We start from the raw sequence: 26,911 nt of genomic DNA, 5'->3' as shown, positions 1-26,911 counted from the left end.
ATCTCAAGGGGAAATTTACAATGAATGAAATACTCTAGGAGCGCTATGTGACTGCAATTGGGAGTAAAGTACCCTGCCCCCAATCCTCCAACTGCCAGGAAAAACACACAAAGCAACGCAGAAATTCATTCTGCTCATTAAACAATGGCACTGTAATGTTATCGCTTATTTAAGGTTCCAGTCGCAAGGGTCTCAGTTACACAGCAGCTTCAGCTTCTACAGGCTGTCAAGGCAATAGCTCAACACTACGCTAATGTAAAATGTACAAATTAAAAAAAGACCAAAAAAAAACAACGCAATTCTCAGTTTAAATAAGCACATCTATAATTAACTGCCAATTTCACATCTTGGAGAATGTATGCCTGTGATGACCTTTTTTCATTCAGGTCCTCTATCTTCTAGTTATTCTTTCACAGTACCTAATAAAACACAAAGCACTGTACTTCTCTTTACATTAATTTAGGTAAAAATAATGGAATGTGAACAGAAATAATACAGAATGAACAAAGTATAACTACACATACTAATTTTCTCACTTTTATGCCCTGCAAATCATGTTAAAATGGTTTTATTTTTTGCAGATATATACACAGTATATAGTGAATCAGGTCAATTTCATGAGGTTGTATGAATTATGGTTTGCTTTTCTAAGACAAAAACACTGGGTGGCATGTTGGTGCAATGGTTAACACTGTTGACTCACAGATAAAGTATTCCACATGTGGCCATTGTCTGTATGAAGTCTGCAAATTGCTCTGTCTGTGTGGGTTTCAGTCTCAGTGCTCCATTTTTCTCCCTGCATCCACAATGACATGCAGGTTAGGTTAACTGGTTAACTGTTTCCAAAAATGTCTCTGTTTGGCTCTATGTTCACATAGACATAACTATACTCTCCCATACCAGGCCCATTTAGACTCAGCAGCCAATCTGTACATCTTTGTTATATAACAGGAACAGCAGAGTACCTGTAGAAACATCTATGTAAACAGGAGGAAAATGTGTAAGCTGGGCACAGACTGGCATACAATTCAATCTTGTCTCTTAGAGCTGTGATTCAGTAACACCTGCTACTGCACTACTGCGCCACTTGTTTCTGTTTCCAGTGTTTCATTAATTCTGGTTTAATTTTATTCACAAATTTATTTTGTTTTCAGATGTGTAATTGGCACTGTACTCTGCCATCCACATGTAGTTAAGTGCTATGTCCACAAAATTGTGCAGATAAGATATTCAATGACCATTAAACGCAGTAGAGACATTTCCCTGTCAACAGGGGCAGAAAAGTGCTTTGTAGGAAAGTTTCATCTCTAATGTCTGTCAACTTTCAATCATTCTCCAGATGCATGCTGTAACCAGTAGACTACAATCGACTTGAGACTAATAAGTCACTTTATGTTAAGTTATGTGAAATTGTTTCACATCAGTACTAGGACTGGTTTGACATGACGGGTCCGGTCTACATGAGAGATGCGTCACTACTTGCTTGATCTTAGCCAACCATGTTGAATATTCTTAGTGCACACTATGAAACATAAAACACATAGAAAGAGATGTTGAGTCCTGTATCAATCTTTTCTTCATTACACCAAATGACAGATGCTGAGCAGTCCAGTTGCTTCTAATCAGTAATTGATTAATCAGATAATTGACTAATCAGAAATTGATTTAGTGATGAAAGACATTAAATACACTTTGTAGTTTCATGGTGAAACACCTGCATTTGCATTTGTTTGCTTCTGTTTTTTTTTTTGCTAATACTCACATTAAACATGAGGCGTTTACACACAGATATTATCAGAAGCTCTCTGGCAACATGAATGTTGACAGCCATCTCTTGCACCTAACAGGGAACTGGTATATCGGCCACTGTTCAACTTTGCACAAATTCTCACTTACTAAGGAATCTTTCCTTTGACAGTAAGCTTCAAATAAACAAATAGTTAACAGGCAGAAATAGCATGAAAGCATTAGGGATAGAATTTCCACTCAAAAAGATTGAGATCTTACCTGCCCCTTGGACTTGGGAGTCGCTCAGGTGGAAATTTTGACTGGGCATCCCCAGGTCTCCAGAATCCCTATTATCTCTCCCCCTGATTTTCAGGGGACATCCCCAGTCTTTCAAGTTGCTCTGCTCCTGAGATCCTCGGAGGCTCTGTAGGTGGATAGAAGGTCTACTGCTTCCAGCTGCTGTCTCTCTTGATCTGTGGGGGCCAGGCAAAAGGCTGGCGTTTGGCAGCTCATCTACACAGACAGACACGTGAGGCAGCCTGGGGAAGCGGTCTGGCCCTGGAGGAGGGGAAGTACTGCCTTGAGTGGCTGCATCGCTTATTGCCATCGCCAAGGCTCTCAGTCTGTCAGACAAGTAGGGAGAGAGAGAGAGAGAGACAGAGACAAAGAGAGAAACAAATTAAGAGGTACCTCTCAAAAGAAATCAATTCAACTTTCACCATCAAGTTTAAAAACAGTGGCAGACAACAAATCAGACTCTGAACACCTTGCATGTAAAAAGATACTATCACTCCCAAGTCAATTAAATATTTTTTATTAGAAACATAACGTTTCCTAACTACACAGACTAGTCTGCTGTTGTAATTGTTTTTGTCTTTATCAAATGTAAGCCAGGCAACTTCTCTTAAACATCATCTAAGCTGGGTAATTTGTATTGTCTAAAATGGAAGACATTTATTCTCACATCCCTGAACTATAAAAGGGGGTTAGGAAATAGATGGATGTCCCATACTCTGGGAACTTGCTCATATACAGTGTGATAGACAGCTCGGGACCTTGCCCGGTCGGGATGCCCTTTTGAGGGGAGGACTGGGGGAGTGGATATGTCAACAACAGTACCTCCCCTGGGACACAAGAGGTCAGCCCCCTTGGTTTGTATCAGGGCCACAGGTTTGGGGCTTAGAAGCCACTGCTCAAGCCACTGCCAGGGGGTGCCTGGATAGCTCCAGAGCCTTGGCATACAGCACTTCTGCCACACCTGGAAGTGCTGCCAGATTTTAATTAGGAAGCACCTGGAGCACTTCCGGGTGCAGTATAAAGGAGGCCGACTCACTCCACTCGGTGAGCCAGAGTCAGGAGAAGTAAGACAGAGCTTGCGAGTGAGGAGTGGAGATAGAAGAAGAAAGGACTGAGTTTATTGGGTTTTGTGCATTGTGTTGTACCAAAAAGAAATAAACGTTGTGGACGTGGCCCAGACACAGACAGGCAGACATGTTGTAAGTCACCACCACACGTTTATTTACAAACTATTTACAAAGACAGTGCACACAAACCCCAAGTCCCCAAAGTCCTGGCCAACACACAATGCCTCCATCTTCAGGCTGCGTCCACTCTCCTCTGCTTAGTCCTTCTTCCACCCGACTCCAGCCTCGAATGAAGGGAGGCAGCCCCTTTTATTGGCACCCGGATGTGCTCCAGGTGGGTTCCGGCAATCACCCGCCGACACGCCCCTGTGTGGCGGAAGTGCCGGCTGTACTCCCGGAAGCTCTCCGGGTGTCCCTGCTTTTCTAACCCCCCCAGAACTTCCGGATGTGGCTGAAGTGCTGAGGTCCAGGGTTCCCAAGGCATCGGGACGCCCCCTGGCGGTGTCCACAGGTCCCTACAGGGTTGTGCTTCCAAGCCCTCAACCCATGGCCCCCAAAGCAACCAGGGTGGCGGCTCCCACATGATCCAGGGCGGGCGTAGACCCTCTTCCGGTCCTTCAGGGAGACCTGGCCGGGTCGTTGTCCCTGGCATCCCTGACAACGTGTGTGTTCTGGATATTTTTGGTCTGTGTGTCTGTCTGTAGCTGGGCTGATCTTCTACAACAGTCATGTCCAATAACTTACATACCATCCTTTTAACTCCTTTTACACACAGTGTTACACTGATCAGAAGTTTTGCTTCACTTATTTAAGGTCATTTTGTATGTGTTACTTAGGAGCCAGCTACATGTAGCATTCTCTCACAGTAGAGCCGGAGTACTGCTATAAAACCCTGACCTCCAAACAACCAAGCATAAACTACGACAAAACACACCTTAAACAGACTAAACGCGCAAGAAGATGAATGTCAGCAGCATCAGACTTCTTTAGAACGGTAGTTTAGTTTCCTGTCCATCAAAGAGGAGATTTTCAGTCTTTCCCACCAGTCTCCATAGTGTTCTCAGGTCTGTGCTTTTCATTCTTTATTCACATTGGCTTGTGCCAAGAAAGATGAGGGAGGGAAAGAGAAACAAGAACATTGATGGAATGGTGTATATGTGTGTGTGGGGGTCCAGAATGTTCACAGAGAGGATAAAAGTGGCAGTAGGTGAGAAGCAGAGCATTCAGGAAGGAATGAAAAACTGTAACAGAAGAAAAAAGCAAAAGAAGAAACAGAAAGTGGATCAAGAGAGACCTCTCTTCAGGTTCTGTTGTCAACACACACTTTGTGTACTAAATGTGCGCAATACGCAACAAGTATGTGTCTTAGCAGTTTTATATAGCACCCATCATGCAGTGCAAAACCACAAGGAATGATATAGCATAAAAACAAAAAATCCTGCACAGGAACAAATTTAAAAAAATCGTAATGCATTTCTTGCTGCTGTGGGTTCAGTTCAAGCATTTTCCAAGGCATGTTTTTGAACTCTCTAAATCATTTTTCATTCAACGCTATTTTCTTTCAAACTTCTACAAGTGTAACAGCAGTTGCACCAGCCTAACCCTTACCTCAAAGCTAAATACCGTACTTCCGTACTTGTACAGGGTGCGGCAGAAATAACTCCCACATTTAAAAGTGGGATTGAAAAAAAATGCTACGAGGTATCACCAAAAACTTTTTATTTCCCAAATGTAGATATAAAAAAGTTTTTTTACTTTAAGCTTTAAAAATTATATCGTCCAAATGGTGGCCTTGACGGCTGATACACATTTGGAGCCGTTCTTGGAAGTTTTCCATCACTCTCCATCATTCCTTCAATTTCTTCTAGAAAAGCCTGCTTTAGTTGGTCCAAGGACCAAGGAGGATGCTTGAAAACCTCCTGTTGCCTTTACTCTTTGAACCCACAGCAAAATCGTTTTCCAGTCTGGAACACTTTCATTAGCACGTAAACCGAACTGCGTGTGAAACACCCTCTGTGTCGCAGTTACAGATTCGCCATTTTTGAAAAAAGCCTCCACTACAAAGCCTCGATGCTCACCTGACCACGGCATGGTGACGACTGAAAACTTTATTATGTACCGTACCTATCGGAATGGACCGCACCCCTCTACCTGCTTTGGGGACCCCACGGTGATTTTTTCGAAATGTGGGAGTTATTTCTGCTGCACCCTGTAGTTATAAACTTACAGACAAGATACTAAATTAGTCATGCAGTGTGGGGTTTTCAACATTTAAATACCATTTAAAAATATATACTTTACCAAGTGTACAAGTTTGTTTCCCTCAAATCAACTATGTTCAAACAACTTTAAATTTTCCTGCTGAGAATTTTATGAATTTAAAAAATGCTACAATGTCCATTCTCCCAAATAATAGGGTACGCTAATCCACAGGGTTACCAAATCGTTCTAATGGCAGTTCTAACATTGTCATAGCTAGACCTCGGTTCTGGATGGTGGCTGAATCACAAAGCAGGGAGTGTTTCCCTCCTGCAACATTTGTAACATTATGTTAATAGAGAGTGCTTTTGGATTAATTTCATCCAACTTTGTATTTAGAATATAGGATATTTCCCCTTTTAATTTTAAAAGAGTCTAGCATGCTGCTGCAGCAATCATTCACACAGATTTCCTAAAAAATATTTTGAGGAAGGCTTGAACCTGACTAACACCTCTTATGTGCAGCACAGGGTTTCAGTTGTAAGGAAAAATGTCAATTTACTGTAGGTGTGCACGGGTCTGCGTAACTAAATAAATCTACACGTGTTTTCAGGTGATGGGATTGGAGATGGACTTTGAATGCTTTGAATGCTTTTTTTCTGCATGTCTGCTGTGAACTGGAGCCCTGAATTACCTAAACTCAACTCAGAACACAATTCTTATACTTAAACAGCAAAAGGAAAGCACAGAGGAAAAAAAAATAATCAACAGTTTAGTCACATGGATATGATTAAGAATGTGCATAAGATAAGATATTTAAATGCAATCATAGGAAAAAGAAGAACTGACCACATGCATGCCATGAAGTGACTGTTTTTAACTTCACATTCAAGAGGAAATCCAGTATTGCTTTGCTGCTTCCTGAAATCATTTGCAGTACTGCAGGAGTGTTGACAAATGATGCAATTATACATTTTGTTGAACAAAGGTAAGTAGAATTTTACTTATATTTCTTTGTCAATGGCAGGCCCTTATTGTCCACTTTATTGTTTCTTAAAATTGTTTAGATTTCACATTTGAATATTTGATCAGTAAAAATAAAAAGATAAAGCAACTCAAGTGGCACTACAAACCAATTGATAGGACACTTTTTCTCAGCTCTGCTACTCTTGTCATACCAAAACAGGTTCTCATGACTTTTTCTGTCAGGCGTAAAGGTAATGAATGCATCAAGATGCATAACAAACTGAATATTTTAGCATTGACAGCAACAGAAAAAAAAATCAAGAAAGGTACACACACCTCACATGCAAATGGCCATTTCCGAGCATTAACACTGATAAAAAGGGATGATTTATGCAGTTATACTATTAGCTTAAACTCCAAGAGACACATCTTAGGTATATCTCAGCTTAAGGGATGTGAACAATCACAGAATGCTAACATACTAACAAAAGTCAGAAGAGCTCTGTGAACAAAAGGGTTTCTCCTTTGGTCATTATTATATTATTATATAACTGTGTATTCATTCAGGCAAGGAGACCAAGTCATGTCAAGGGCTGTACGAGCTAAGTGAAGCAAACCCTGTTACTGTCATAAAAAAGTGAAGCGTTTTCCTCAGAGGTGTTAGTCATTCTCAGACTCAAAGGAGACAAAGAGACAACTGTACAGAAATATTGAACTCTTACAAACGCAGAATAATTGAAAAGGTCAACATGCAGCAGTTCATATATAAACAGAAACAACCCAGAGTGAAGAAAAATTCACAGTGCAGTTGTGCTAAACACCCACTTCTGGACACTTCCATCATTAATAGACTGCTTTGCTTCTACTTTCTCCTGTGCCTTCTCTGCACCATGGCACACTTGCACATTCCTTGCCTGTTTGCCAGTCGGTTCCTGGATGTCTGTAAAAAGAAATTAGATTCCAGAATTTAGCTATGGTGCCAGAACCTCCATATCACATTTAGATGAGCAGATGGCAAGACTGAAGTCATATGTGACTGCTGGCCATGCAAGTAAACAGCAAGCCTCAAGGTGAGGCTGATGACTTGGCAGAATCAGGCTCATTATTCTGTTTTAGACAGCTCCACATTAAAATAAGGCAACTTACAAAGATTTTACCTGCATGTGTTTAGGTAATTAGTATGGCAATATGGAGCTGAAACCTGCAGGAGATTCAGATGCATTCATTATCTTTACCAAGTCACTTAACCCATAAAATAAAATAGCTGAAAAAATAAATGTAACTCACTAAGCAACTGTCTCACATAAATATTTTTGTGAATGTGTTAGCAAGGAAAAGTGATAGCCAAAAAGAATGCTGTAAATTTTAGGTAAATCTGATTAAAATAACACTGGAAGATTTCCTACACCCCTCTGATGGGAAAGAGAAATCCTGAACAAATGGCTGTTGGTGATAGCAAGTCAAAATGTAGGGTATGTGATCAAATATAATACTGACTCATTTAATCTTAATAAACCTAGCCTACAGTCTCATAATCTCGGCAAAGAAAAAAAAAACGTTAGTGGACAAAGCCATTCCAGTGTTTACTTTGATTTTAAAGACCAAATGTAAATACTCACATTAATATAAAGTAAGCTTGCCACTCAAAAAAAGTATTATTGCTCAAACATATTAGGTTATTTCACAAACATCATAGTCTGCTAGGGTAATAATATCATTTAAGCGTGTGCTCTGGGTTGTCTGGTGACAGCTAGTGAGGAAGAGGTTGAGACCATGTGCACAGCGTCCAATCAAGTGTTAAGAACTGATCATTTAATTCTGCATGTGCTAAGTGGTAAATGTAATCAGTCCAGTTTAGCGCCACAGGGAGCCAGTGACTATTGCAGTAGCTCTGAGTTTAAGGCAAGAGGCAAATATGGTGGATGCTATGCTGATCCTTTGCAGGGCTTAATCACACAGCCAAACAGAAAAGAGTGCGCTAAATAGAAACCTTTAAATGAAGTATTGGTTTAGTTTTAATCCTGTTATTTGTAAATTCATATTTTAAACTGTGATCTGGTGGCACAGTGGACACTGTTCATCTTTCAGGGGCTCATGTTATTTACATCATAGCACATGAAGACCTAAAAAAGTTTTCAAGTGAGAAAGTATTCTTGATACATGTCTAGTATTCACTGTTAAAAAAGTTAAATATGCACAGTTAAGTTCACTCACTGCTACTAATCAATCTAGAAATGCACACAAAGAACATGCAAACTCTATGCGGACCCTGGCACTGTGAGGATGAAATAACAGCTCTGTGTTACCTCTCTGCAAATGTTAAAATGTCAGTACTAAACTTACTAAACTTTAAACTGATTAAAACTAATCGTATACCTATGACTTTTATTCAAGTCTTATCAATTGATTACAATCTTTGTGCGTGATTAATCTATCAATAGCTGTCAGTAGGTGATTGAGTATGCATGGAAACTGCAGGTAATATCTTTACGAAATAATGCAATACTTTTTAGTCATAACACTATAATTATTGCGAAATAATTCTTTTTTGCAAAATAATAAATAATTTTTATTTTGAGTGGTAGGAATTTGCTTCTGTAAAAATGAAAGTAAATGGAGGGCATAAAAGAGAAGAAAAACAGAAAAATGTAAAGATTGAATGTAAAGATTCTACTTGGTTGGAAATTTTAAAAACAATTCAGACCTTCCCTGGCTGTTTCAGTTCTATAAAATCAAACCCAAGGACACCAGACTTCATCTTATACCAAACAAAAGAACTAAAATAATATCCCTCTCTGAATGTTAGAGTGAAAATTGCTTAGAAGTGCTGTGTCAGTGCTCTGCTTTCCCTCTTTACTTAGACAAGTGCATAGACTGCATTGATCCAAGTGCTGCTGCTCTTACCATTGGAGCTGAGAAGCTTGTAGATAAAGGAGGTGGACAACTCTTTGGCAGAGGGACTGTAACTGTTCCCAATAGAATCACTGAACAAAGGAAGAAGAAAATAAATCCCCAATTAAAACAAAACATTTACATAACATAGCACCCTTTGATTATAAGAATAACATCCCAAGTTGATATACAAGCAAATAGGTATAAAACATGCAGTCATTGGCTAATTTATTAGGTACACCTATGGGTAAGAACTCAGAACAGCCATAGTGTGCTGGAAAAATTCCTCAGGAATTACCATGTCATTCCTGCAAGATATTTCAGGGACACATTCATGCTGTGAAGCTCTTGTTCTATTTCATTCCAAAGGTGCTCTATTAGACTGAGAGCTGGGAGGTGTGCAAGCCACTGGAGTAAACTGAAGTCACTGTCACATTAGTGAAACCAGCTTGAGATGATGCATGCTTTGTGACTTAGTGCCTTATCATCCTGCTGTGGCTATATTTGAGTATTTACAGATCCCTTCCTTAACAAAGTATTTTTACCATTTCTATAAACTGTAAAGACTGTAGTGCATGGAAATTCCAGGAGGTTGTTTATTTCTGGGATGCTGGAGTCACCAAATGTGGCACATACAGCACATTTTCATCAGGATCAAAGTTGCTTAGAACTCACATTTTCCTGGTTCAAATTTTCTTCAAGAAACAAAATCTATTGACCTTTGTCTGGATGATAAACAGTTCATAATGAGATACACGTGGATGGATGTTTGGAGAAGGAAGCTATTTGTATTAACATGCAGATGTCCCTAATATAGTGACCATTGAGTTTAGATTTATGCAGATGTAAACACTTCCATACATATGTGGTGAACATCAAAAATATGCATAAACATATTTATATTTCAGCTGTTGAAATGTAAAGACGTACCTCTAGGCCAACATTAATAGCTAAACCTTCTTGGTGGAATGATCTTTGGATTAAACTTTATTAAAGATTATAGTCAAAGTGTTTCTTGCAAATAATTGGAGCTGCCTAGACTCAGTTTCCTGCAGCTGACTTGTTTCTGAAAGTTCTGACTTAAAGTAATGTCATCAGCTCTTTTTCACAGTTGACCTTATGCTTTTTGAGCATATAATGAAGGTTCTTATGGGAATTGCTTTAGGAGCTAATTTTGGACATTCAAAAACATCACCTGGTATAAGTCAGTGCTTCTTGATGTAGTTTTCATGTTACTCGTTGCAGAATTGCATATTATAAGAGGTCAGAACAATCTAAAAGGAGGCCTGAGAAGTATAACAGGTTGCTGCATACAGTGAATCTTAGATATTGTTCTCCATGTCAAATCAGCATGTGTTGCAATGAAAATGCAGTTACACAGGAAGGAAAGCATATTCAGACACAGATAGTTATTACTACAAAAATATGCACTTTAAGGTCATTGATTATTAAGTTGCCATGTGTATGAGCTTGTTGGGAAACATTAAGAGTGCTTCAGGAAGCTATAATAGTCTTACCTGAAAAAGCATTTGTCACTTTGACACCAAACCTGAGCAACAGAATCTTCCAGCAAGCCAATATCCCATGCAGGTGGCATTTGTATCTACAGCATGTCCTAAAACAGAGGTGCCCAAGACGTCGATCGCGATCGACCGGTAGATCACAAAGGTAGTGCAGGTAGATCGCGTTGCATTCAAAAATTTTATCATATATCCTCCCTATGGCATTTGCAACTTGATTGACATACAGGGCGGCCAGTCTGAGATCTCTTTTCTTCTAACACACTGGTCATCCTGTACGCACGATCAAACGCACGAGCTACTGCAAAACTCCGTCTGTGATCTAGTTAGCCTTCCAATTTATATCAACTAAAGAAGGGATTTAAAAAAATAGTTTGGGGAGGGTATGGGCTGAATGTGGAATAGGAAGAGGATTTTTTTTTTCTCATAATGTCACAATTGAAGTGCGTTTGTCTGATCTGTCAATCTATCATTGCTATTCCAAAGAAGGAAAATGTGTAAAGGCACTTTAGAACTGTGCATAAAAACTACAAGACTGACTTCCTTCTGAAAAGCGATCTGAGAAAGAGAAAGGAGAGCGAACTAAAATCGCAGTTAATCGGACAGCCGTCATTTTTCACTAGGATGAATTCAAAAGCAAAGGCAGACACACCGAAGCATCATTCCGGGTGAGTCACGCGATCATTAAGCATAAGAAGTCCTTCCAAGACTGCATTATTCGGCTGTACTTATTTATGCGAGTCAGCCTTTTCCCACATGAAGATTATTAAATCCAAATACTGTAGTGACCATAAATGTCACTTAAAATTAAAATTAAAAAAATTAATCAGTTTTGCAAGGTACGACAACATATTTTATGTATAAAGCATACTTAGTAGATAGGCCTATATATATATATATATATATATATATATATATATATATATATATATATATATATATATATATATATATATATATATAAAGTATTTTTAATTTATGTAGATCATTTCGACCTGGTCATTTTAAAAGTAGCTCGCAAGCCGAAAAAGTGTGGGCACCCCTGTCCTAAAATGATGTTTTTGCTGGTTCTAAGCTTAGTCACGTAGGACTGAGTCTCACACAGCAGGATCTTCCTCAGATTTCTGCACCAGTGTTAATCCTTATATCACTTTGTATGTGGCATCATTTTACTAATTTGATTCACTCTGAGGTGCAATCAAAATGAAAGAGACTGAGGAAGGGAAATATCTGTCAGATATACTATTCCTGACCCATATATAGACATATATATCTGAAACCCTGTGTTAAACTGGTGCCCCATCTATGCATTGTCCCTGCCTTGTACCCAATACTTGCTGCAACAGGCATCAGCTTCCCCATGACCCTGCTCTGGATAATCAGGTTTGGAAGATGAATAGATGGAAGTACTGTATCTGGAAATTGCAGCAGTAACTCAACATATACTGACTGTAACATAGTCTCCATTCTTGATGTTCTGGTATTGGATCTATCTATCTATCTATCTATCTATCTATCTATCTATCTATCTATCTATCTATCTATCTATCTATCTATCTATCTATCTATCTATTCTATTCTATTCTATTCTATAAAAATAGACAAACAGGAAAATGAAAATGCTTACCAAATCATTAGACTACAATATTAAGAACCCTCTTTTAAAGTAAGCCAATTAAAGCTTAACTTCTTGCTTATAACAGGAATGTACTCAAAACAGTGCAGAAGGCACTTCTGCAATCTCAAATGCCACCCTGACATTTTTCAGGCAGATGAGCTCTGGAGAGAAAACTAATTAAACACCACACTTGCTCTCTGTCTCTCTGTTTCTCTCTCTTTTTCACTATCCCTCTCTGTGTCTCACTCTCATTCTTTCTCTCTCTCTCTGATTCTCTGCCTCTCTCTATCTCTCTCTCACTTTCTCTCTCTCTGTATCTCCCTTTCTCACTCTTTCTCTCTCTCACTTTTTCTCCCACTCCCTCTTTCTGTCTGCCACTGCCACTATCTTTACACAGGACTTACTTCTCAAACATTAGCCTGGTTGCCAGGCAGAGTCCATGTCAGGCATAGCAATGGGGTAAAAAATCCCTTACAAGTGACCTTTCACTGCAAAATATAAAAAATATACTGAATGGGAGATGTTTCGTATGCCTGTAGTAAACATTTACTTACACTGATTTATTATTAGCACTAGGATGGCATGCTGGCACAGTGGCTATTGCTGCTGCCTCACAGTTTCAAGAGTCTGTCTGTGAGGAATGTGCACATTATCTCTGTACTCACATGGAGCATTTCTTCTGGGCACTCAAGTTTTCATCGTACTTCCAATAACTTGAAGATTAGGTAAACTGTTGTCTTTAAACTAGCCAAATGTGAATATTGTTCAACTAAACTACTTTGGGACAATGATCATAAAAGGAGGGTGCTATAGATATTTGGTATATATAAGGGTGCCACTTATATTTATGCTATAGCATATCATATCAATTAATTGCATCTATACAAACAATCAATTTGATCGATTTTTAAAACTCCTTACCCAGATGATGCCTATACTGATAATAGGAAAAACTGGATAGTCCGTAATTCTCATTATCCCAAAGAGTCCCAGCTGCTCTATAAGCATTTCCAGAAATAACAAGATCTTCAGGAATCCTTTATTCCACCATAACTGTGTCGTACATCACAAATCAGCTTTTCAAAGATCTTAATGTGAGACTATAAAAATTATTCATTAAATTTGAAATAATTGCTTTTAGTTCTTGTAACTGTTCAGCAAGTCACTCTGTTTCAGATCCCTTTAGCTACACAATATGACAGCAGGTGTGGAAGCCAAAAAACACCCAAGTTGTTTTCTTTTTCAATGTCAATGTATTTTCTAAACTTTATGTCTAACAGTTAATTCTTTACTAAACAATCTGGAGAGTACAGAGGGACAGTGCTGACAAACTGAAAACGTAACATAAGGTTTCAGATTGATACAGCTAACTATTTCCAGAATAGCCACAAACATGCTTTTAGAACAAATAAATTCACTCTAGCCAGAAACTGCATGTAATAGGAATTGCTCCGGAAGGTACTCATTATAAAACATACTATAAGAGATTGATCCATTTTATGCAGTAAATTGCTTTGCCCAAATTTAAAATTCTTATAATTATGTTTTATTCTGAATAATTTTAAATCTAACAGAGACAGCAGTATAGAACTTGATGACTTTGTAAAAATAATGTACATTGAACTTTAAACTGCACATTTGCCAGTTGTGTCCCTGCTCTGGTTCAAAATGTGACCCCCTTAAGGTTCGTAAGCTTCAATGGTAAAAGAAAAAAAAAAGGGTAAATAATTTTACCTCATCAATAATCTGGTTAGGTTCCATGGAATGCTTTTCACTATAGAAAGGTGCAATATAAACTAAAGGCTGTTTGTTTGCCTTTTTGTGTATCCCATTTTAACCCTGTCTTTATGTTTTGTAGTTAGAAACATTCATTTATTAATGTTCAACCTTTATCCAAGGCAACTTACAACATTTATGATACAATTGGTCACATTTCTTTTGGTTTTCCAGTTGGAGCACAGGCAGATCAAGTGACTTGGCGATTGTCACACAGTGTCAGTAGAAGGATTTGAACCCACAACTGCATGGTTTGAAGTTCAAAACCTTAACCACTATACCTCCCTGCCTACCACTAAGGAAAAAAGCAAGCCATTCTTCTCCTTTGCCCTTTTAGTACAAACATCTCTTTATTTCCTTTACTCATGACGAATCCTCTTTAGGATACCACTCTGTGGCATAGTCTGTTGCTTAAGGTATTATCAGACAGAAGTCACGAAAACAACAAGGATCTTTCTGCATGACCTTAAGCAAGTTATCTAACCTGGCTGGGATTCCAGAGATGTGATGTATTAATGATCAGATACTATACATGAATTATCTTTATGCCTGAGTTGTTTGTGTTGTGCTGCATGCTGATTCATCCTTTGCTTCATATTTTAACACTGAATTATCATAATCAAACTATACACGAATGACTTCTGACTGATGGTGCCACATATCACCATTATGCAGTGTCATTCTTTCTCACTATACCTCTTTGTTCTCACTGTAAACTTGTTTTAGAAAGTGTGAGCCCAGAAAAACTGATAGATGCAAAAGCAGGGATGATTATATTTCTTGCTGTTATCTTTTCTACCATAGCTTTAATATTTTTGAATATTTAGTATTTAATTTTTGTTCTTTTCTTGATCTCATTGGTTCCACACAAATGTCACATTTCCTTGCTACAAGCCATAGGTTAACAGAATATAGCAGAAGTGACTTCTAAAATGCTGGTCTTACTACATTTTTGAACGCAATTTATGTTTGAAAGTATAAGAATCAATTAATCTCTGAAAGCTTCCTGTCTACTTCTATAATCAATAGGACTTCCAGATTCTGATCCAAGGTTTCCCTTTATGGTATTAAATGGAAAAACGTCTAAGACTGGCATGAGATGTAGGCATTTTGCCTGCTAGTGTTGTACATCGCAGGTACTCCAGGGCTTTTAGAAAACCATACAACTTTCACTGTTTAACAAACCCAAGGCACATTCCCTTAATAAACCTTGCATGATCTAGCAGGATTTCCTCATGTACTTTTTTGGGCCAGAAAATTTGTTCTTGAACCTGCATACTATGCATTTTGGGGCACCTCTAGAATTACAGCTTGAGCAAAAAGCATGGATATGCCCTGCATCACCCAGCCATGTGTTAATGATAGATATGCCCAATGCAGAGGACATCTAAAAAAGTAGGAAATCAAGGAGATAGAAAATATCATTTGAAATCAATGTAATCAAATGTATTTAGTTATATACTTAATCTACTGACTTCATGCTTTATTTTTTTTCTGTAAAAGAGCTGCAACATGAATATGGAAAAATATATGTCCAGCCAATTACATAAGGTTATTTGATCAGAGTGACCATAAATCCAGTGTCACTATTGTGTACCTTCCTGCTGCAAACTAATTTGTATTCATTCCATGCTGGTGTAAGTTGACAGTTAGTATAAAGGAATTCTTCCTCATTGCTATTCAGTTGTAAAAATGTTATCTGGGAATCTCCAACTGCAAGGCCAACTATTCCCTCTTGTTCTCATTTAGTGGAAGGAGAGAAATGTCTTCAAAGATGAAGGAGTGCAATTTGTAAACCAACTTTCAAGATTGCTGCCAAAACTAATTTGGTTTATAGACCTGATAGACAAATTCACACATCTGTTTCTTTATTAATGAGAATGAAAGACAACTTTGAGTTAGTTCGACCAGAATAGTGACCCATGTCCATATTCTGAATGGCATGTCAAAGCCGATTCTATGTATTAGCCACAGATTCTCACAGACTGAACAAAATCTTCTTTTTAACAGGAGGACCAGCTAAATCATTGGTCTGATTCTATTATTGATTGTCACTTCTACCCTGATGAATCTATAGGTCTCATCCTCAATAGAAAATAATGTAAACTGCTGTATTGTAACTAGGGAACTACTGTGCTGACCATATCTATGTATGAAATATTTGTATTTGAACAGCTGAATGGATTTTCCCAAAACCCACCAGACTGTTTTTTGTAATAGGATCAGACAATCTTTAAAACACAATTTTACAGAATTACAGACCAGATAATTCAGTCTAACACGGCCCTGCTGGCTGACCTAAACCTTTCTGAAAACCTAAGTATCTCCCCTAATAATATCTTTTGGTAAAAAGGGAGCGGTTGTACATAGCACTGGCAAGACAACAAGGATAATTAGTGCAGTAGTCAGATTTAATTTTAACAACCTGGAGGGTTAGGCTACTGTTATGATTAGGACTCCCAAACATAGCAAAATGGATGTGAGGCCTCCTAAAAGGACAATGAAGACAGGGCCTAACCTAATCAGTCAGTCCAAAGAAACAAACTATCTTCAAAATTCCTAACTGCAAAACCAGACATTTTCTAAGAAAATAACAATACATTTAAATTCCAATCACAAACAATGTTCTCCTCATTTGAGTTACCCAGCTAGGGCCTTTAAATAGCCAGATAAAGGGTTCAGAATTCAGGGTGGCCTGGCCTCATGGAGCTCAACCCACAACATACAAGGAATGAATGCACAGTTAAAGGGACAATACGCAATTATGAAAATAATAGAAAAAACACAAAACGTATGAAAAATAATAATTTAAAAAACAACAATAAAACACATAAATACACATTAACACATAACACTACAAATCACATTCTGTCCGCTGAGGCAGTTGGGAGTGATACCTGACTTTCCTGTAGTATTTCTCCTCCTTGCAGGGGGCAGCTTGTGTCCAGGCTCCTCTCTGCAGAACTTTCAACCGCTCGCTTGACTCAGGCTGTAGAAGTAGAAAAAACAAACAGGATATTGACAAGATAAGCAGATTGACATTTTGGTTTTATGCCTCACTGTATTGGTGTAGTGTTGCTTTTAGTGGTTAAGAGACTGAATTCAAGCAGACTTTAGAGAGCTGTGCTTGCTCAAATAGCATGTCTTCAGTAGTTTCTTCCAGGATCCCACTCCAGAAGATTCATGGATTCAACAGACACATAGAGAGATTTCTTATGTATTAATTGTTTACTCTTTTTGTCCCTATACTCTGACATACTGTATCTGGGTTGTATATTTACTGGTGACCCATCGTCTTCACACAGCAGCCCCACTAGTAAATTCAGTCTGTGGTACAGTGCGCATAGCTTTATACCAACTCTTAGCTGTGCCCTCCTGAAATGTATTAGACTTTGATCCAAGGCCCTTTCTTTCTTAAAAGTGCTGTCTTGCTAGCATTAGACTCCACTAAGCTAAACTGCCCGCATTGCTGTTGGATCCCTGCTTTATTATATGTGCAGTCTGGTGTCAAAGAGTCGCTGGTGTCAAAGAGCTGCTAGCAAGAAGCCTACGTAAAACAAAAGAATCTACTAGAGAGAGACATAGCACTGCGCAGTCCTCCTGCATTGACTGTTAATAGTAGTGAATCCAGAGCTTCCACCTAAAAGCCTGATCCAAAACTCACACACCACTAAGAAAATCAAGAACACATGTCTTTGGACATTTCCAAATCAATCCTCCTTACTACACCAAGCAGGACATGCTCACAAGTAACACTCTGGTTCTCATCCCAAACTCCAGCTTCTAAGTTGCACATGCATATTATAAAAAAAAATCCATTTTTATTTCTTCAGTTTTTAACACTTACATTAGTTGTCATATAATTTAAAGAAAATATGATAAAGCAGAGAAAAAGCAGAAAGGTTGCCATCTGGAAGAGAGGTTAGATTGAAAATGGGAACTTGAAAGGTGGGATCCCACACATATGGTCACATTCCACTTTTCATGTGTAAATGTTGAAAATCAGTTACTGATAAAACATGAAGTCTTAAATGTCCTGAAAAGGAACTTCTTTACCCCTGTAATTCTGGGAAGGACAGCCATCTTTATATAAAGGATCACAAGCTCTGTTTTGGTCCAAAGCTGTTAAACTTGCTGATGCCCTGAAGGTATCGACAGCAAAACCAGTGTGTATAATATCATGTGTATCTGAAACTCAGAACTGAGCTGGTCCGTGCTTACAGTAAATACAGAGAAATTAGCTCTTGCGTTAAACAAACAAAAAAAAAAAAAAAATACACAAAGCTTAATTTTTTTCCACTTTCTGGAATGTTCACTGTACCATTAAAATGGTTTAAAAATGATTTCTATTTGAGTCATTATTACTCCAATATATGTAGAAGGCTCACATTGAATCACACAGTACATTTGTTTATTGTTTGTTTTTTCTTTACTGTTCTTACTGAACGAATACCTTTTTAGTATAATATGATTGACAGTATACAGTATATAAACTATTTTAACTATGGTAAATACTATTTGTGATGCCAATAATGCTTGTATGAGATTAATTGTTAAGACTATCATAGTATTCTCCAAAGTAAAGCTTCATTAAATCAATGTGTTCATATTGGTTGTGTTCTTTACAGAGCAGTATGGTAAGAACACTTAGCTTTTAGAAATGGCAAATAATTTGTTTCATTGAGAAGCTTCCATTGGAGAATCAGAAAATATCAAATGGCTTTCTGAGGTATAAATTATACTTCATATCCTTTGCCCTGAATAGAGGAAGTAGAGGCACTGCCCATAGCACTGTATGGGGAAAGGATGTAGGGTCAATTTGAGAAACTGCATACTAGAATAGAAAACATTCAGGTAACTCTTCACCAATATGCCTATAACACCATAGGAACAGCCTGTTCAGCTCAAGACAACTTGTCTGAACATTTCCATAATACTAGAGGGTCAAGATCAAGATTTGAAGATTTTCAAAGTACATTTTCATGTAAAGAAATACTTTGTTACATTTATGTTAATTGTAACCCTCTCTAGTTTGAATCTCTTACTAATTTTAAACTAATGAATGGGATCCAACAAATTTAAATTCAATCTAGTGGCTCTTTCTGGTTACTTTATACTTTAACAACCTTCTTGTAAAGTGAATGATATAAATGTCACCATTATTTGAGATGCTGCTGTGTTCATAAGCAATACTGAAGAGTTCCTTTCGACCTGGTCATTGACCACTCACTGGACAACATTAGTATTTGTCTCAGTTAAACCCTTATATTAATTTTGTAAAGGCAAAAAGGCCTGCTCTTCATACGTAAGTTAAATATGATCTTCTTTTAAATAGTCAGGTTCAGAGTATCTATGAATATGCATTAGATCGTAATTTAATATTTTTTTTTATTTTATCATAATTTCATATTCTTCTTTATTCATATAATACAAAAATAATAGTAATTAGATTAGAATATGCTTTTCACCGCAACTATAACCCAACATCATGATAAAAAAATAATTGAGTCAAGATTTCAAGGTCTTCAAGATATTAAACTTCTTTTTTTCAATCTGTCTACAGTGAATGTACACACGATTTGGGGAAGATTTATTTTTACCTAGCATAAATCATCAGTTCTGTGTCTTTATTAAGTAGCTTGTTTTTTAAATAACAGCAAGAAGAATAATTAGATTTTGGAGTCTGTTCAGTTGGAGCTGTTTTGCCATTCAGCCTCTTTAACAGTTAATACAAAATGACACTACAGTTAGACCTTCTGTAAAAGAATGAGTGGAAAAGGTCTTTACTATACTTACAGAAACATAACAGACCTCATTTAAATGTGTGAATGTGGACAAGACCATAAATCCAAACACAGACAAAGCCTAAAAACAGTTTAAAAGTCATATTTACAGCATATTTTTACCTTTTAATACCACTGTACAACAAGCTGGGAAATTTAAAACAAATAGTAAAAGCACACTTTATAATATAGGCAATGTAAATACCTAAGGGAAAGTTACATTGCAGTATAAAGCACAATTTACAGCCATGATATACATTCATACTGTCCTTAGATTTTCTGCATAAAGGCTGCTGTATTAATGAAGTGCACAGTAGGAATCATATTTTGATTTTCAGTTTTCGGCTAATGTTATGTAGAATTAATTCAATAAAATACTACTGCTGTTTGCATATGCTTTATCTATAAATGCTCGGTCTCACTCTGTTTCTCCATATGCATATACAGTATATACTGTTCAAAAAATTAAGGGAACAGTTAATCATCACAGTCTAACACCAAGTCAGGTAAGCTTCAGGGATATCAATCTGTCCAGTTAGGAAGCATAAGCAATTGTGAATCAGTTTCATCTGCTTTGGTGCAAATCAAAGTGACAAAAGATGTACTGGACAGGCAACTGCAAGACAAGCCCCAAAAAGGGAATGGTCTTGCAGGCGGTGACCCCAGACAATCGCTCTCTCCTTACCCTTCCTGACTGATTCTTCTCCAGTTTTGCATTTTCCTAGTGTCCTTGTTACTTCTAGTAGCATGAGGCACTACCTGTAGCCAATTCAGCTTGCACAGGTAGTCCAGCCTGTCGCAAGAAGGTTTTCTGTGTCTCCCAGCACATCTCAAGATTATGGAGGAGATACCAGGAGACTGGCTGTTACACAAGGACAGCTGGACAGAACTTTAAAATGGCATCACCACAGCAGCAGTAGGGCCAGTATCTGCTTGTTTGTGCGTGAAGGAACAGGAGGAGCACTGACTTCTAGTGTGCATGTTTCTGATCAATCTATTAGAAACAGACTCCATGAGGGTGGCATGAGGGACCGATGTCCTCTAGTGGGGACATGTGCTCACAGCCCATCACCATGCAGCTCGATTGGCATTCAACAGAGAATACACAATTGGCAGCTCCGCCACTGGCACCCCACTCTCTTCACAAAAAACAGCAGGTTGACACTGATCACATGTGACAGATGTGAAAAAGTTTGGAGGCACCATGGTGAACATTATTCAGCCTGCAACATCATTCAGTATGACCGGTTTGGAGGTGGATCAGTGATGGTCTGGGGAGGCATACCTTGGAGGGTTGCACAGATTTCCACAGGCTAGGCTACAGTATGCTGACTGCTGTTAGGTACCAGGATGAGATCCTGAGAACCATTGTCTTTCCTTACACTAGTGCAGTGGGGTCTGGGTTCCACCCAGCGAACAACAATGCCTGATCTCATGTGGCCGAAGTGGGTAGGCAGTTCCTGGATGACAAAGGCATTGATGCCACTGACTAGCCCACACGTTCCCCAGACCCAAATCCAACTGAGAACTTCTAAGACGTTATGTATTGGTGCATCCAACACCATGAAGTAGCACCACAGTCTGTCCAGGAGCTCAGTGATGCCCTGATCCAGGTTTAGGAGTAGATCCCCCCCGTCCACCGTCTCATCAGGAGCATGTTCAGAAATTGTCGGGAGTGCATACAGGCACATGGGGACCATACATACTACTAAGTTACTTTATAAGTTGCTGTGCTAAAATTCACGCAAGTTGGATCAGCTTGTGAATTCAATTATTGACTTCAATTAAGTGATGTTGAATCCAGGGCTCAAGGAGTTGGTGACTTTGGTTTCCAATGACCGTTGTTATATCATTTTGTTCTCAGTGTGTGTGTGTGTGTGTGTGATTGTATTGTATATATATATATAGATAGATCATAGATATGATATATTGTACCTGCCAATATTTGTTTACTTATAAAATCACCTTATTTGCTCTTTCAAGGATGGTGATGGGCATGTTATGGTTTGGCAGTGCTGTTTTCTTCCCAAGAAATTGGAAAACTCACAATCAGGAAGAGAATGGTGACTTTTGAATAATACCAAAATATTCTGGAAGAGAACATCAAGCCTCTCACTTCATATTTAACTGACAGCGTGTCCACCATTATGGGCATGTTACTTTCTAACCAGCTTAATCCAGACCAGGGTCACGAGGGTGGGAGCCTATCCCAATGAGCATAGGACACAAGGCAGGAACAAACCCAGGACAGTGTGCCAGTCCATCACACAGTAACAACATACACCCACATACCAGGAACACACTAGGGCTAATTTAGTGTTTTCAAATCACCTTCACATAAGACAGTGGTAGGAAACTGGAGGAACCAGAGAAAACCCATGCAGACACAGGGGGAGCATACAAATTCCACAAAGGGAGAATCCAGGATGTGGATGCTGGTCTCCTTAATGCGAGACAGCAGTGCTACCATTGTACCACCCCATCAGCATAGCAATGACTATAAATATTCATGTAAATATGCCCAAAGAATGGATTAAGACAAATAAAATGTATAGCTATGAAAAGACTAAGGTACATTCTAAAGCAAGCCTAGAGTTTGTTGGTGCTAACTCTTTCTTCTTGAAAACTATATTTTATAGAATATATTTAGATTAAACAAGTACAGTATTTCATACTAAAAAGATAAAATTTTTAAAAATTGCAGTAGAAATTTGTAAAAATTGAATCAAAAGTATGTCTGTATATAAAAAAAATCATAAACACTTTACATGCTCAAAGCAATAGAATATCACATGCCACCATCTACCATATAAAGTGTTATCCCTATGCTTGTGTGTTTCAAGCAGTCAAGGCTGCTGTTTCAATCAAAACTGACCCAGTATGGTGAAGTGTTGCTGGGTGTAGTGGGATGTATTGCCATTCCATGTAGGACAAGTTGCTCAGCTGATATTGTTCTTTACAAATTCTTCAAGCAAGCTACACGATTAGAAATCAAAGACAGTGTGAAGCAAAAACATGTTGGGTTTCAAAGAACTTTTATCTAATTAGATAATGTCAAAAGAAACATCTTGTTGGAGTCAACGTTTATGAATTATATAGGTTACATTGTTACCGTGGTTACAGTGGAAGGTAATTCAATACTAAGTGAATAGCAGAAGTACATTTAGTGACTATTTGAGTTACTTTAGCAGTAAGAGTAGATATGGATTAATTTCCACATTCACAGCCTTGCCTGGCACTAAGACAAAGTGCAATAATTTTGTTTTTTCAAATATGGTCTTATTACCATTTCCAGTGAGACCTGAAAAATATATTTTGGGAAGTTTTACAGTTGGAGTTATCCAGGTGTTTTGTTTACTTGCATTTATTTATTCATTTAGTTTTGTTGCACACTGTGTGCTCCTGGTACTTAACCGCTGTCTTATGTATTTGCTTAGCAACAACATCAGAGGGGCTCTCTTGACTGTGCCTGCAGTGAGCTTGTATGAACAGGTGCTCTGCGGTGCTTGCCAGCTGAATTCTGATGCAGGTGTGTGACACAGTAGTGGCTGATTTTTAAAATGGTGATCTGCAGCACCTGAGTTATGCTATATGCTGTCTTCGGGATGTTCTTCATTGCGATTTTCCAGAGAAGTACCCTTTTTTTGTTTGTGCCTCCAACCTCATTTTTGCACATGCATTACCTTATCTTGTTTCCTTTTTTTTCTTTTCATTTTTTTTTTTTTGGATTTTTAAATGTGGTGTTTTCTCATTGGAGCAAGCTGTCGTTAGGGTCACCTCCATTGTGGGACACTTAGTAGAGTACCTTTTAGCTTTTCCCTAGTGAGATTAAAGGCAAGAAATGTTAAGACAACACCAAGTGGTGTTTGGCGTTCCTTGTCACTACAAACAAATAAGGTTCATCAGCACAACTTTCATTTTGCATGCCAACTGAATCCTGGCTTTAGTTTTTAATAATAAAGAAAATGCATTAGGAACATTACAATACAGTACAACTAAAATTAATGAGTTGTTGCACACGCACACTTAGGAAGCAGCCAACAAGTCCTAAGGTTAGTGATTCTTTGTGAGATAAGGAGTTGATTATAGGTACTAATGCCTCTCTCTCTCCATCTACAGAAAAAAAGAAGAAAAACAATAATTCACCAACAATACTTCCGGGTTCTCAAAATGGCCACTATCCCACAATCCAATCCATCAATGACATCACTTCCTGCTCCACCATAACAATGTCACGTCCGGCCATTCCCGATGACGTCACTTCCAGCTCTGTCATAAAGATGTCACTTCTGACCATCCCTGATGATGTCACTTCCATTTTGTCATTTCCTGTCATGACCATTTCCTGCTACCATTTTTCTGCTATAAAAACCACGGTACTCAACATGTTTTATAGAATGTCTCATTTTTTCATTCTTTTTGACCTCATTTTTGTATATTGTCCAATGGACATTATATGGGGAAATTCCCCAACTCTTTTTTGAGTATTCCAGCACTTTCTTTTCCTATTACAGCGTTATGCACAATATTACAGCGTTGAGAAAAAATATTTATTAAACAACACTGTCTCCAGTTACAAAGAAGCTTCCTAACATTTTAAGTTATTACTGTCCATGTAATATCTCTCTTAGCACCCTTGCTGGTAAAAGAAAACAAAGTATTAAAGAAAAATATCTGGTTCTGGTTTGCTTTCTGGGTCCTCCCTGCGTGTTTTCATGTTCTCCCTATGTATGCGTGGGTTTCCTCCCACAGTCCAAAGACATGCAGGTTAGGTGCATTGGCAAATCTAAATTGTTCCTAGTGTATGCTTGGTGTGTGTGTGTGCCCTGCGGTGGGCTGGCGTCCTGTTTGTTTCCTGCCTTGCGCCCTGTGTTGGCTGGGATTGGCTCCAGCAGACCCCCGTGACCCTGTAGTTAGGATATAGTGGGTTGGATAATGGATGGATGGATGGATGGATATCTGTTTCTAACTGAAAACTGGTATATCCATAATAGGCTACATGCACACTATCTCCTGGATTCCACATCAGCCAGCTGCTGCACTTCCGGCACTAGCTATGGCGTTTTTCACCCGATTGCTTCAAGACGTGACCAGACTTACAATAAACTTAAAATGTAAGTCGCATTATTCAAACATTGTACCAAATGTCAGGAGATAAAAAGAAGAAGGGCTTCAAACTACTGTATTTGTTTCAAGCTGTTTCACTCAACAACTCCTTTCTTCAACAGTTGCCACCTTGTCTCAGACCCTGGCTTGTAGAAATCCTCTTTTTTAAAATGCTGGCTACAAACTCAGGTATGGGGACTAACCGTAAAGATCTCTCTCTGGGTAGCAACAATTCATTTAGATCAGTTTCTGCATCTGGGGAAAATGTAAGAAAGCTAAGTACCTTGTGTACTTATTGTAAACGTGATATAGAGATGAAACAGGACTGGCCTAAGAAAACCCACACAAATATTGTATGGAGAGAACTTGCAAAACTCCAAAAATATCCAGCACTCTATTTTCAAACTGACTTAATCCAATTATATGGGCACAAGTATGCGGTGCCTTAACTAGTAAAGTGCATGCTCACCCATTCATTCACAATGGGTCCATCTGAAATTACTATTATTTATGATACTAGGGGGCTTCGGCCCCTGCTCGCTTCACTCCCCATACCCCGTTTTTGTTTTTCCGGGTACACACTTTTAAGATTTTTTTTTTCTTTGAATTGTTGCTCTTTCATTAGTTTCACTTTTATTTCAGAACTTCTGTAAAAACAATATTTGGAATCTTTTGAGTCCCTATATGCTGAATCTTTTAAATGAGGTCCGTGAGACATGTGTTTAATGACTTTGTACCATAATTCCAGGATAGGTTTCTCTGTTTGGAATTTCAGCACAAACAAAGCTTTCTCCACATGTGCATCACACCGTTTTCTTTTTGAGCCTTTCAAATTCCACTGCTTTCATAATCTCTAACCTGCTCTGCATGTATATAGCACCAACGTTTGTGAACGTCTTTATGAAGTTCTACTTTGTCTTTTACTCTCTGTCTTTTAATTCTGAGCCTGATTAGACAAGCTTTTTTTTCAATTCCACTTGTTCCAGGCTGATAATTACTTTCCTTATTTTCTGAATTTGCACCTAGATTATTCTTTTTCTTTTTTGTCTCTCCAACGCTTTTGAGTCTCTTTTCTCTGCACTGCTTTCTCCTTCGGTTAGTTGTCAACGTTTCATCTATAACGCATTGTCCTTATACACTTTATATGTGCTGAGAGCCCTGGATCTGTGTGTGCTCAAGGGCTTTGCACGACTGAGTGTGTTGCTGCCCGTGCTCTTATTTGATTGTAAGTAGGGCGTGTCTTGCAAGAATCTCATGTTCTACGTCATCGCAAGATGGTAGGGTCAATCTCTTGGCACAAAGTCTCATGTTTAAGGTCCCCGCAAGATGCTCCGTGGCCAATCTGTTTAGCCTCATGGGTCTTTTAAGTGCCTTCCATGATCTTAACATGAAGATCACATCTCGTCGCCCTACTGTTTCTCTCCAGGATTTTTTTTTTTTTATAATAGAGAAATAAGCTGCAGTCACCATTTTAATTGCTTCTTGTTTTCTTGAGCATCTACCAGTCAAAAAGCTGTGACACAAAGGTACCAATAGCTAACTATTTAATTTGGTCTTGATTGTTTTCATCATGAAGTATCTGTCATTACAAAATATTTGGAAAGTAGTGGAAGGGAAGAAAAGTGAAGAACTGAGAATTACTAGCGTGCTTGACTCCATAATTCATTTGGATGATATTCTCAGATAAGAAAACCTACAATTTAAGAATGACTTAATATGGCAGAATAAAAGACACAGAATTATATAGCAAGTTCTGTTATCATCAAAGATTGGTGTCTAATTAAGTGGTTGGTTTGGTAATAAAAGACTACAGCCATTGCTGCTCCCCAGAACAAAAGGCAAGAAATGTTAAGACAACATCAAGTGGACATCAACATCAAGGACTGCTGCTGTTGTGTAAGAGACATAGCAAAGTGAACATGGTTAAAATATTAGATCTACATTAGAAAGTTATTGTCC

General features: G+C 38.3%; 1 protein-coding gene across 1 annotated transcript in view; it reads right to left on the bottom strand.

Moving 5' to 3' along the window:
* LOC120538620 (dynein heavy chain 3, axonemal-like) overlaps positions 1-26,911 on the bottom strand; it is a 155,956-nt gene that overhangs the window by 108,087 nt on the left and 20,958 nt on the right. The window contains exons 2-5 of the mRNA XM_039768006.1: positions 16,961-17,052; positions 9,162-9,241; positions 7,083-7,197; positions 2,008-2,351 (exon numbers count right to left, since the gene is read on the bottom strand). Of these exons, the coding sequence (XP_039623940.1) occupies positions 2,008-2,351; positions 7,083-7,197; positions 9,162-9,241; positions 16,961-17,052 (631 nt within the window). The remainder of the gene's footprint in view (positions 1-2,007; positions 2,352-7,082; positions 7,198-9,161; positions 9,242-16,960; positions 17,053-26,911) is intronic.

The sequence above is a fragment of the Polypterus senegalus genome, chromosome 11 (genome assembly GCF_016835505.1).
Source record: "Polypterus senegalus isolate Bchr_013 chromosome 11, ASM1683550v1, whole genome shotgun sequence".
NCBI classification, from domain to species: Eukaryota; Metazoa; Chordata; class Cladistia; order Polypteriformes; family Polypteridae; genus Polypterus; species Polypterus senegalus.
The sequence above is the reverse complement of the archived record's forward strand: the minus strand, read 5'-3'. Positions and strand labels throughout refer to the sequence as shown.